General features: G+C 48.7%; 2 protein-coding genes across 5 annotated transcripts; one reads left to right on the top strand and one right to left on the bottom strand.

The window, feature by feature from the left end:
• The first annotated feature begins 905 nt into the window (after positions 1-905).
• On the top strand, positions 906-3,018 carry LOC120711449 (caffeic acid 3-O-methyltransferase-like). The gene is made up of 2 exons (XM_039996969.1): positions 906-1,447; positions 2,125-3,018. Exons 1-2 carry the CDS (start codon positions 1,029-1,031, stop codon positions 2,795-2,797), a joined length of 1,092 nt encoding a protein of 363 aa, XP_039852903.1. The 5' UTR covers positions 906-1,028; the 3' UTR covers positions 2,798-3,018.
• Positions 3,019-8,258: 5,240 nt separating this feature from the next.
• Positions 8,259-10,328, bottom strand: LOC120711448. Of its 4 annotated transcripts, XM_039996968.1 has the most exons (5): positions 9,589-10,328; positions 9,423-9,491; positions 9,256-9,339; positions 8,985-9,034; positions 8,259-8,510 (listed from the first exon to the last, which is right to left on the bottom strand). In XM_039996968.1, exons 2-5 carry the CDS (start codon positions 9,468-9,470, stop codon positions 8,372-8,374), a joined length of 321 nt encoding a protein of 106 aa, XP_039852902.1. In that variant the 5' UTR covers positions 9,471-9,491; positions 9,589-10,328; the 3' UTR covers positions 8,259-8,371. The 4 variants fall into 4 exon arrangements, 2 of the variants coding, with proteins under 2 accessions (XP_039852902.1, XP_039852901.1); XR_005690293.1 differs by having other exon boundaries at positions 9,236-9,339; positions 9,423-10,328; XM_039996967.1 differs by having other exon boundaries at positions 9,423-10,328.
• Between the last annotated feature and the right edge of the window lie 1,519 nt (positions 10,329-11,847).

Below are 11,847 nucleotides of genomic sequence, written 5' to 3'. Positions count from 1 at the left end.
GGGTGAATCATAGCGGTGCCTCACCGAAGTTGGATGCTGAACCAAACACCTACCAAAACTCCCGTGGCAAACTTAAGTTTAGGCGTGGCATAACTGTGATCACCAACCAAACAACCCCTAAATATGCCCACTAAAAGCAAGTGAGGAGTAACTTGCTACTAATTAATTGTAGTGAGAAAAATCCAGAAATGCAAAAGAATTTGTAGAAACCCACCACACCTGCCACCGCCATCCCAGACCAATCTACATGCTCCGTGCAGTCATGCGCGGCACTACGCATCGTCTGTCACTCCAGCCTACCGGCGGGCCCCAGCCACCACCCAAATGAAGCTCATTTCCCCACATCCACAGGTTTAAAATTCTGCATAAAATTCACCTAAATAAATCTGCTTCACAACCAAATTAAGGTTTGGAAAATCAGAACCAGCTAATATTTTTCCTTGCATTCCCCAGCCTTGAAGAAGTCAACCACACGTCCGTACTCAAGAACCAGAGACTTTGTAGCCGGGTGAGTTTTCTTTCTCACTGCTCGCAACGTCTCCGCCATGCACAGAGCACCAACCACTTCACCTGTGTGTTGGCCGACCAAGTCGATCTCGCCCAGAAATCTTCTACCCACTTGACGCATACGCAAACCTAAACCTACACAGATTATATTAAAAATCATCATTACCATTCACCAACACCAACAAATTGATGGACCCTACTTATCTTAACCACGATCCGTGCATCATTGCTCATTGCTAGTGAGCTACCTGCTTTTTTTCTCAGTGCCAGGCATCTTTCAATCTAGCTCAACTTTTCGTTCCCAAAAAAAAAATCAGTTGATGAAATGAGAGAGGAATTTTTTTTAAAAAAAAAGCAGTTGGTGAAGCCTCCGGCCCCATATAACCCCGTCTCATTCCCAGCACTGAGCACACACGCGGACACGCCACTAGCCTCCTCTCGGTTTGAGCAGCTCATCAACGCCGCCGGCAAGAAGTCCCCTCGAGCTCGCCCCCGGCAGCCAGCCAGCCCAGCCATCAGCCATGGGCTCGACCGCCGCCGACGTGGCCGCGGCCGCGGCCGCGGACGAGGAGGCGTGCATGTACGCGCTGCAGCTGGCGTCGTCGTCCATCCTGCCGATGACGCTCAAGAACGCCATCGAGCTGGGCCTGCTGGAGGTGCTCCAGAAGGACCCCGCGGCGGCGCTGGCGCCGGAGGAGGTGGTGGCGCGGCTGCCCGTGGCGCCGGCCAACCCGGACGCGGCGGCCATGGTCGACCGCATGCTGCGCCTGCTCGCCTCCTACGACGTCGTCAGGTGCCGGATGGAGGAGGGCAAGGACGGCCGGTACTCGCGCCGGTACGCCGCCGCGCCGGTGTGCAAGTGGCTCACCCCCAACGAGGACGGCGTCTCCATGGCCGCGCTCGCGCTCATGAACCAGGACAAGGTCCTCATGGAGAGCTGGTGAGTGTGAGTCCTCCATCGAAAATTATTCTTGCTGCATCAGCTTTGAGCTGATTAATTAGTTTTGTTTTTGTTTTGTTTTTTTTCTTCACTGAACTTAATACGGTGGAGTGGTTGTAGATTGCAAGTAGCAGTAGAAGCTTGCAGAGTAGTTAGGTTATCCATAATGTTTCTCTAAATATGAAACGCAAAAAAAAACTGAAAAAATGGAAAAGTAGTAAAAAATAGGAGAGAAAAGTAAGCAAGCACCAAAGTTGTCTCCATCCTCTTGCGAACCTTGGAGAAGGAACATAGACAGGCCACTTTCTAGATTCGAATCCGGAGCCGTCCGTGTTGGATCGGATGACGGCTCAGATTTCGCAAGAAATCCTCCTAATCCTACCACGAGGATTGGAAAATGGCCCGTGCTGCGCTGGACTGAGCCTCCGGGCCACCAACTGGAGGTGAATCTTCAGAGTTCAGACAGCCGAATTGTTTGGCGTGTGTGTGAACAGGCCAAAAGATGTGGAAAACAAGCACATGGACAACAGGCCACAGTCTACTAGTATTTGGCAATTGCCATGTTGGCTGATGCTGACAGATTCTTGCCCTGTTCCTTCTGGAACTCGGTCAGTAGCAGTACTCTCTGTTTGGCAAATTTTGACCAAAATTTTAAATGTTCAAATTCGTGATGCCAGGTACTACCTCAAGGACGCGGTGCTGGAGGGCGGCATCCCGTTCAACAAGGCGTACGGCATGACGGCGTTCGAGTACCACGGCACGGACCCGCGCTTCAACCGCGTGTTCAACGAGGGCATGAAGAACCACTCGGTGATCATCACCAAGAAGCTGCTCGAGTTCTACGCCGGCTTCGAGGGCGTCGGCACCCTGGTCGACGTCGGCGGCGGCGTCGGCGCCACCCTGCACGCCATCACCTCCCGCTACCCCGGCATCAGGGGGGTCAACTTCGACCTGCCCCACGTGATCTCCGAGGCGCCGCCGTTCCCCGGCGTGGAGCACGTCGGCGGGGACATGTTCAAGGCCGTGCCCGCCGGAGACGCCATCCTCATGAAGTGGATCCTCCACGACTGGAGCGACGCCCACTGCGCGGCGATCCTCAAGAACTGCTACGACGCGCTCCCCGCCGGCGGCAAGGTGATCGCCGTCGAGTGCATCCTGCCGGTGAACCCGGAGGCCACGCCCAAGGCGCAGGGCGTGTTCCACGTCGACATGATCATGCTCGCGCACAACCCCGGCGGCAAGGAGCGCTACGAGAGGGAGTTCGAGGAGCTCGCCAAGGGCGCCGGCTTCACCGGGTTCAAGGCCACCTACATCTACGCCAACGCATGGGCCATCGAGTTCACCAAGTAGATCTGTTGTTGCGCATGTGCTTGTGCTTAATTTGCTTTCTTCATCATCATCTTCATCCTGCTGCTGGCCTGCCTGCCGGCCTCCATGGCCGGACCACCGTCGATCCTTGTTCTGGATTCCAAATTCTAATGGTTGTATGTGTTGAGATGTCTCTACCATGTACCATTAATAACAGCCAAGGTACTCTTATATGTATGATGACATGCATGATGATTCCTCTACTCTGCTTTTTGGTGATTCGATCGACTCATGTTCTGTTCTGTCCCCAGGCGCCATCGATGGTCCTCTGAAGAAAGAAAAGGGGAACAAGACTCGTTTTCTTTTTGCTGCAGGCAGCGGATATATGGGCTGCAAAAACAGTTTGTCTTTCTGGGCCCATTGGGCTGTTGTGTGTCAGCGTCACGCCCTTCTCTGCAAGCTTTCAGGCCCAGTTTCATCGACAGACACGCTCGTCAGCAAAAGACAAGACTCCTTTTGTGAAGCTAGCTAACAAAAGAGTACACCTGCTACTAGGAAAATAGAATAGCACGCCATTTTTATTAAAAAAATCCAAAATTATCATGACATTCGAATGGAACAGTTGCAGCCAACGAAGGTCGGCGCCGCCGCCATTTTCCGGCAGCACTACTGCGCGTAGCAGCAGCACTACTGCCAGCAGCAGCAGCACCAGCAATTTAATTTGGGACAATATGAGTACCTTGTAAGAACAAGTATTATGGTAGGCTATAACCAGACTGAATGTTGAGATGGAGCAGAGAGAGGAAAAATGGGTTGCAAGCTTACAACCAACTTTGACATAGGTCCAGTTTAGTTCCCAAGAAATTTTCTACAATAACCGTCACATCGAATGTTCGGACACATGCATGAAGCATTAAATACAGTTGAAAAATAATTAATTATATAGTTTAACTAATTAGCATGAGATGAATCTTTTAAGCCTAATTAGTTTATGATTGGACATTATTTGTCAAGTAATAACGAAATGTGCTATACCAAAACCAATAACTTTTCACCAACTAAATAGGGCCATAAGAATCAAGAAATTTTTTTGAGATAGACAAAGTGGATCATATATTAATAGTGGAGAGCTAAACCACTATACGATTGGGCTGAGAGATGAACTGCAAAGATTCTTGTAGCCAGCAACGGGCTAAATCATTAGCCTTACTCTAACATGACTCCATGTGTTGATTGTTATTTACCTATACAGGATTGCTAAACAAAAGCAAGATAGTAATTGACTTCAAGGTTCCAGTCAAAGTCCCCCCATGTTAGGCCAATTTTAGTGGGAGTGTCATGAACATTAATTTTTCTAACATGGCAGCCTCATTATGAAAAGAGACGAGGGAAAGTGTCACGAGATGTGAGAGGAGTGTCATCACCATGACACTTTTCCGGCTCGATTACCAAGTTACTCTTTCGGTAATTGTACCGATGACACTCCCACTGAGACTGGCATCGTGTTGGTTAGGATCACTAAAAAAATCTGGTGATCCATGACGATTGAATTTCGTCACAGATCACTGAAAAACCGTCATAAAACAGTATCTATGATGATCTCAAATAACGTCATGTATTGAGCGTATCACATCTCGTGACGTTCCTTAAATTTTCGTCATAAATTGCTTGATCCATGACGTTTTAAAACTGTCATGGAATGTCTCCGGGCCTCCTGAAGCCCAACCCAAGCCCGTTTTCTATGACGAAAATTAACATCACGAACAGTATAATTTTCGTCACAGATTCTATTGCCATGTCACTGTAACATCCCGAAAATTCACTAATTTAAATCGTGCGCTAAAATTGTTTTGCTTAGTCGTTGAGCTCGACTCTCCCTTAAACCCTGAATCCTAGATTTTTCTCCTGATCGACTGACACCCGAAATCATTTCGCGTCCCATCTCTTCCCATCCAACGCGACGCGTCGCGACCGGCCGCCGCGAATCCCGCTCCCTCTTTTTCCTCCCTTTTTCCCCTGGCCGCGTGCCCTTTCCCCGTGGCCCGCACCCGCGTGGCGACGCCACGCGTGGCCGACCGCGGCCGCAGTCGCCCCTGGCGCGCACCGCCCCCTCCCTCTCCTTTTCCTTTTCCCTCTCTCCCATTTTTTTTCTTTTCTTTTCCTCTATTTCTTTTTCCCTTTTCCATTTCCTTTTCCCCTTTTTTTTCCCCTTTTCTTTTTCTCCCTCTCTCCTTCCTCCTCCCTCTCCCTCCTCTGCCTCGCTCCCGCACGCCCGAGCGCCGCCGTGCCCGGCCCTCTTCCCCGCGCACGCCCAGCTCGCTCGCCCCGCCCCTGTGCGCGCGCCTGCCCGGCTGCTACCGGTGCGCACGCCTCCCCTCCTCCCCGAGCCGAGCGGCCTGACCACCGCGCCGGCCTTGCACGCGCGCCACGCCGCCCCGCTCCGGACGCTCCTACCGGCCGCGTTCGCGCGCACCGCAGCGCCCTGCCCCGGCCGAACGTGCGCCCGCGCGCGCACGCTCGCGTCGCGCCGAGCTGCGACGCGCACGCGCACCGCGTGCCCGCACCGCGCGCCGGTCCACACCCGCGCCGCTCGCCGTGCCCGCGTATGTGCCTGGCCACGCCGCGCGCCACCCGTCGCTGCGCCGCCCCGCTCAACGCCGAGACGCCCGCCGCTAGCATCTTGCCCCGGTCCCGCTCGCCTGCGCCCACGTGCTCGCCCACGTCGCCCCGCCCCGAGCACGCGGCCACGCACAGCGCCCGCCCTCGCCGCTAGCGCCATCGCCCTGGGCCGCACAACATCACCCTGTGCTCGCCGCTGCCGCTCGCGTCCCGTCCACTGTGGCCGCCTCGCCGCCCGTGCCTCGCTCAGCGACGCCCGCAAGGGGCCAGAACGCCATTAATGGCCACCCGCGGACCTCGCTGTGCCGGCCACCCAACTCCACCGCTCCACCGACCTACTCGGTCTATAAAAGCCCCCCTAGCGCCGCTCCTCCACACCCAAGCCGCCACAGCCATCGCCGCCTCCTCCCCTCAGCGCCAGCGCCGCCGCCGCAGCCGTTTCCGCCCGCCGCCGCCCGTTCCCGTCGCCCCGCCTCTGTGCGCCACCCCCACCCGAGGTGAGGCAGGGGATCGACTCCCCACAGCTCCCTCTTCCTTTTCCCCCTACCCCGAGCCGCCACTGAGCCCCCACGCCGCCGAATCGCCGGCGCCAAGCGCCGCCCTCCCCATCCCCTGTTCTGGTCGCGTGGTAGAAGAAGGAGGGGCGTTTTGCCCAAAACCCCCTAGTCTTCCTTGTTTTCTCAAAAGAACCCCCACTCCTTATGGGCTTTTTTCCTAAAAGGGCCCTTCTGTTTTTTTTGCAAACAAATCCTCCACTATTTAAACTTAATAATAATTAAGCCCCTACACCTTCCTATTAAGCCCAGATACTCCTAGAAATCTTAGACAGGCCCCTGGTTCCTCCGAAATATTTACAATCAGGTCCCTAGACCCTTATTCGACCCCTAGACTTTTACACAAACTATTATTTTATGTACCAAACGAACTCTGATTAACCCAAAACTTTTACCACGCCACTCATAACCAAATCTTGGCCATGCCATTAGGAAGACACTCAAAAATGCCACTTCTATCTCCATATTTTATGTGATTCCGATTCGAGCTCAACGATAGATCTTGTTTTGATTGGATGCTTGTTGTGTGTGCTGTAGACCGCGGAGTGAACGAAGGAGAGCCCGTCAACGAGCAGTACTGTGAGCAGGAGAACGAGGACCAGTTCCGCGACCCCGAGCCCGAAGGACAGGACTTCCCCGAAGGCTACGAAGACGGCAAGTTCAATCCCATCCTTTGATGCATGTTTCTGTCCTAGTTTTTATAAACACAACCCGATGGCCTGTTTTAATAAATTGCATGTGTTTCGCTTGCATGAAAACACGGTTGGATAGCCACCCCTTGATTTGTGATGACCATTCCTTGACCACCTAGATTAATGTCTGATTTTGCTTGGACGTTAATCGATATTAGAACGCTTAGGACTTTACTCATAATACAGTTTATTTTTATAAAGAAAATATGTGCGTGTGGGATGGGATAAATGTGGTGTTTTTGTAAGGAAAGTGTAGACGGGATGGATGGCATTTCTACGGATTTGCCATTAGGTGTGCTCGTGCCAATGTGGCAGGGCAAAGAAGGGAGATATCCATCTTGTCGTGTCTAAGGACCGAGTTGGTGTGTCATCTCACCTAACTCCACTATCGTGCAAACCACTCGACCGTTGAATGGGCAACGGCGTAGCATAAATCCCACTAGTTGGTGTGATAGCCATCAGGAGAGCTAAGAGCAACGGGTGACTAAGGAAAAGGGATAAGCCCCGAGTGACTTATGCCCGGTTATACCTAAGTGAACGGTCGATGACCCCTTGGTGCATCCCGTGATGGCTAGTCAGGCTTAGCTATGGTGGGTAATGGCTATGTTGGGATCTACACCGACATGACGGTGTTCGAGTTGTGGTATCCTACTTGTGGGTAAAGTTGCACACCTCTGCAGAGTTAAGAATCTATTCGAATAGCCGTGCCCACGGTATTGGGCGAGTTACGGTGTGGTCACATAACTAGTGTTTCATTGGGATGGGCTGGTGTGTGTTGTTTTGGAATTGTGTCCGGCAGTTGTGCCGTGTGCTACGACGGACGGGGAGTCCAGTAGCAGTTTAAAACTTGAACTCCATATTACTACAAAACTGATTTTCTAAAAGGTTTTCTGTTAAATAAACCCCGCATCAAAATTTAGCTTTCTGCAAATTAAACCGTAACCTTATCCTTGATTTACCTATGCATATCATTCTGATATAACCCCCTCCGTGGGTGTGGTTGGACTTGCTGAGTACGTTTGTACTCACCTCACTCTTACTTTTTACAGAAGAAGACCCAGACTTCGTTCCAGACGACACTGAGTAGGGTTATCATTCTACACCCAACCTTGCCTATGGAACCGGCCCTGTTGGGATGCCGCCGCTGTCGCAATACTCTGAGCCCGTGATAGACCACATGTGGTTTGCGGTCTGGTGTTATGTCGTAGCTTGGTTAATTATTATTATTATCTGTATCGAGTGTCCTCCAAGGTTTGTACGGTTTTGAACCATCTGATGTAATAAATGTGGCATCAGCCTCCTGGGACTGGTGTTTTGTATCACATTTAAGTTCTCTCTTATGAGGGGACGCTTCAGTCACACATTGATGACATGGAGGATGGCGTGGCTGCTGATATGGTGATGACGTGGATGGCAATGATGACGTGTAAATTGACGTGGACAATGACATGGCGGATGGCATGGCAATGACATGGAAAGTGGCGTTGATATGGCAGGTGATGTGGCGATTGATGTGGCAAGCAATGTGGCAAGTGACGTGGCGAGCGACGTGGCAAGTGACATGGCAAGCGATGTGGCAGGTGACATCAGCAGCACAACCCATGAGTGGATGGGCCCAATTCTGAGTGGGGCACTAAGTTTGGTCTAATTTCAGCCCAAAATTAATTATTAGTTATTCAGATTTAGCTTTATACACAACCCATTCAGGCCGAAATTGACATGAATAATATTTCTATCACATACATTTCCATCTATGAAAAGTAGTAGTAACATTCCAAGACTACATAGTTGACCAGAAACAACAAAAGGTGGGTTTCATAAAGAATATGAACCAGCAGCAACAAAGTTTGATTTGAAGTTCTACCAAAAGCTAACAGAACACCATTGCACCTGCACAGTAAAACTCAAAAAGATTAGAGTCACGGTACAAAGATGAGTAGATCAAAAGTGAGCTAGTTGTCAGGCAACATGAAACAAGCATCATGGTAACATTTCAAATGCATGCCAGAGTACTAGCACAAGTGCAAAATAGAATTATTACCAGTATAGTTTTTCAATACTCGCCATAGAAAACAATTTCTAGTAATTTATTCTAAACATGTAAATAGAAAGCACCAGAATAGCTACAACTAGAGACCCAACAGTTGACACATGACCACCAGAATAGCCTGGAGAAGATAATCATTCAATTAAAAACAAGCAATTTAAAGTAGACTCAAATTTGAACAGGTTACAGTAATAACTTTACATGAATAAAGTTACTTTTACCAGATCATGTTACTTTGACAAATAAGTAAACAAGCATGATACATTGTATAAGATAACACAAACATGGTATATTGGAAAAGGCAATGCATCACTTACGGGATGTTGCAGCCCCAGGATGTAGGATTCGGTTCCACCAGCAACAGCACCTGCACACCAAAAGTAAAGAAAGATCAGAGTCAGAGATTAGTACATCAGCAATGAGTAGTCAAATGTGAATAACTTCCTCTTGCTAGAAACTAGAGAATATTGAGCCATATCAGTACCCGTTAGCTACAGAAATTATAGTGTTTCTAGCAGAGGAGACAAAAAAAATGAAAGATCGAGCATCAGTGTGTGAGCATTCTCACATCGAAGTGTTACTAATTACTATCTTCAGCTTGATGTTCATGAGCTTGCAGGGGATCTTCCATGGCAGGTTGTAGAGCAGCGTGCCCCGCATCACAAACTTTGGCTGGTAACATCAAACATGAAAAAGCCTTGGCAGGTATGTTTGTAGAGTAGATGACTAGGATGTTCAGAGTTAGAAAAAATTACCCCTAAACAACATGCAATTCTAAGTACAGTGTGCGAAATAAGGAACATATAGCTGCTGAATATCAATCCCTGCAAAATTCCTATCAAAACGTGATTATTTCTTTACTACAAAAAAAAGAACAAAGTGGACATGTCTCTAGCGAGATCAGCATTCCAAATGACTCGCCTCCACCTCCTACTCCTCTCCGCACAATAAAAAAAATATTATGGAACCGCTGCTCCTCTCCGCCTCATGCCCAAACGCACGCGCTGGGCGCACGGGCCACTGCCATCCCTTGCCGGCTTCAGCGCGCTCGGCTGGTAGCTCCGCCCCTCTCGCTTGCAAATCTGTGTCGAGTTTGGGCGCCCAAGCTGTGAAACAAAAGCAACAGAGATATTAAGTTAGGGATTGAATCGTGAAGAAGACGATGAGGATTGACAAGGGGACCGAGGTGGTGGGTGGATCTGTTGGCTGCCGAGGCCGGGGTGGATGACGGCGACGGATCTCGCCGATGGGGCCGGATGCATCGGGGGAGAGAGTCTACTCCGACGCCGTGTTCGGGAGCAGATCTGAAGGGAGGAGATCCGCCGCCATCGCAGACCAGCCCGTGAGGTGGGGCTTCGGGAGGCAGGCGAGCACAGGTCCGGCCAGCCACATGTCCAGCCAGCCACAGGTCCGGCCAGCTTGAGCAGCTGGCGCTCGCTGAGGCCTCGGCTCCAGCGGGAGGCGCGGGCGCGACGCCTTCGTAGGGCCTCCGCTGCTGTGCGCAGAGGCCAGCCTCTGCCGGGCTTGCGCCGCCGCTGTGCGTAGAGGCGGGGTAGGAAGGGGCGGCGATGTGGCCGGGCCGTGCGCCGCCGCCATGCGTAGAGGGCAGGAGGGAGGACGCTGCGAGAGAGGAGGCAGGAGGGGATGTGAGTGTGGAGTGTAACCTGTAGAACTAGGGTTTCTGCTTAATTTATACCATGGAGGAGCGATCCCAGCCGTTGGATCGGGAATGGACGGTCAAAATCAATTGGGCCACTTGGGCTGAACTGGGCCTGGTTTAATTAATATTTATCTTTTTTTTTTATCATTTTATTGCACCATTGTGAAGTAACAAGTAAGAATATTTATCTTGTATGTACCAATATATTTTTTATATATAATAGACTACATATAAGCTGTTTTGTAGAAGTTTCAAAAAATTTTGAGCTCCTTTACTATTTTTAATAATTGAAATGATTTTCTGCATGTTTATAGAAAATAATTACAATTTGAAATACTTCTATTTCAAATACTATTTAGAAAACTCCTAAAAATAAATTTTAAGTATGGTTGTTCAATTATAGCTCATATCATAAAAATAGATGAAATTTGAAATGTTTGTTAGGGATAGTTCAAATTTCTACTCAAAACCTTATTATAAAATAATGATAATAATATTTAAAACCTTTTTGAAAATTATATAAATTGGCATAGAATTAGTTTATGGGTTTATAAGCTTAACATTAAAATTTCAAAAGATTTCATGAAGATTGAAGTATATATTGTTCATAGAATGGATAGACTCCTCACATTGTTTCATACAACTCAACTCAAACTTTGAGATTTATACATCCTAAAGTATTTTCTTGCTCACATAAACATCAACTTTGGACACAATCTTACCTTCACTCTCCTATTAGCATTTGTCGATTTACATTAGCACTTGTTGTGCAAAAAAATTGTTTACTCTATTTTCTTTTTTGTGGAGAAAACAAGCCTTAGGAAAAAGATCCGATAGAATATAGTAAATAACTAAAAAAATGCCACTAAATGAAATATAATAATTTTAGAAAAAAACAGAAAAAATTCCTATCAAATTTGGAGTTATTATGAGGGAGAAAAACCATCTGTAACTTTGAAATCCAAATTAAAAAGAGAAAGATGAATTATTCATGTGTTCTTCATCTCAATCCCAGCAAGCATTAGAGAAAGTATAAAAAAGTACCATTTACTAGACAAAATTAACAGACGCATGGTGTAGTGGAAAGGCCCGAGCTTGGAGAACCCAGCCAGCCAGGTTCGAACCCCAACTGCACACCACACACCACACGTTTTTTTTCTTAGCAGATCTATTTTCTCAGTGATTAGATAAAATGGAATAATACCTCACTTAGTCACAAACAGAGGCGCAGCATACTGGTAACACTTCCGCGCCGTTATTTTGCCAAATTTATTCACTGACTGCGCCTTATGTATAACTAGGTGATTCCCCGCGCATTGCTGCGAGATTTGAGAGAATTTTTTAATAAATCTATGAGAGGATGTGCATTTTTATAGTTGCGGGAAGGGAGCAGAGAAGTCAGACGCTGAGTTGAAAAGCCATCAGTAGTGGTATTTGAGTTAGGATCATTGTGGGTGATGCTAGTGGAGGATTATGATCATTATGGTTAATGCTAGTGGATGATGAGGGGATGATACATG

Source organism: Panicum virgatum, chromosome 6K, assembly GCF_016808335.1.
Source record: "Panicum virgatum strain AP13 chromosome 6K, P.virgatum_v5, whole genome shotgun sequence".
In the NCBI taxonomy this organism is placed as follows: domain Eukaryota; kingdom Viridiplantae; phylum Streptophyta; class Magnoliopsida; order Poales; family Poaceae; genus Panicum; species Panicum virgatum.
This window is presented reverse-complemented; position numbering and strand designations above follow the sequence as displayed.

Bases quoted from the DNA above. Each gene is read 5' to 3' on its own strand.
- LOC120711449 (XM_039996969.1), top strand. From the start codon at position 1,029: ATGGGCTCGACCGCCGCCGACGTGGCCGCGGCCGCGGCCGCGGACGAG. The intron at 1,448-2,124 runs GTGAGTGTGAGT...TCGTGATGCCAG, and splicing joins AAGGTCCTCATGGAGAGCTG to GTACTACCTCAAGGACGCGG.
- LOC120711448 (XM_039996967.1), bottom strand. From the start codon at position 9,470: ATGTTCCTTATTTCGCACACTGTACTTAGAATTGCATGTTGTTTAGGG. The intron at 9,340-9,422 runs GTAATTTTTTCT...TGATGTTACCAG, and splicing joins GAATTGCATGTTGTTTAGGG to CCAAAGTTTGTGATGCGGGG. The intron at 8,511-8,984 runs GTAAGTGATGCA...TTTACTGTGCAG, and splicing joins TCCTGGGGCTGCAACATCCC to GTGCAATGGTGTTCTGTTAG.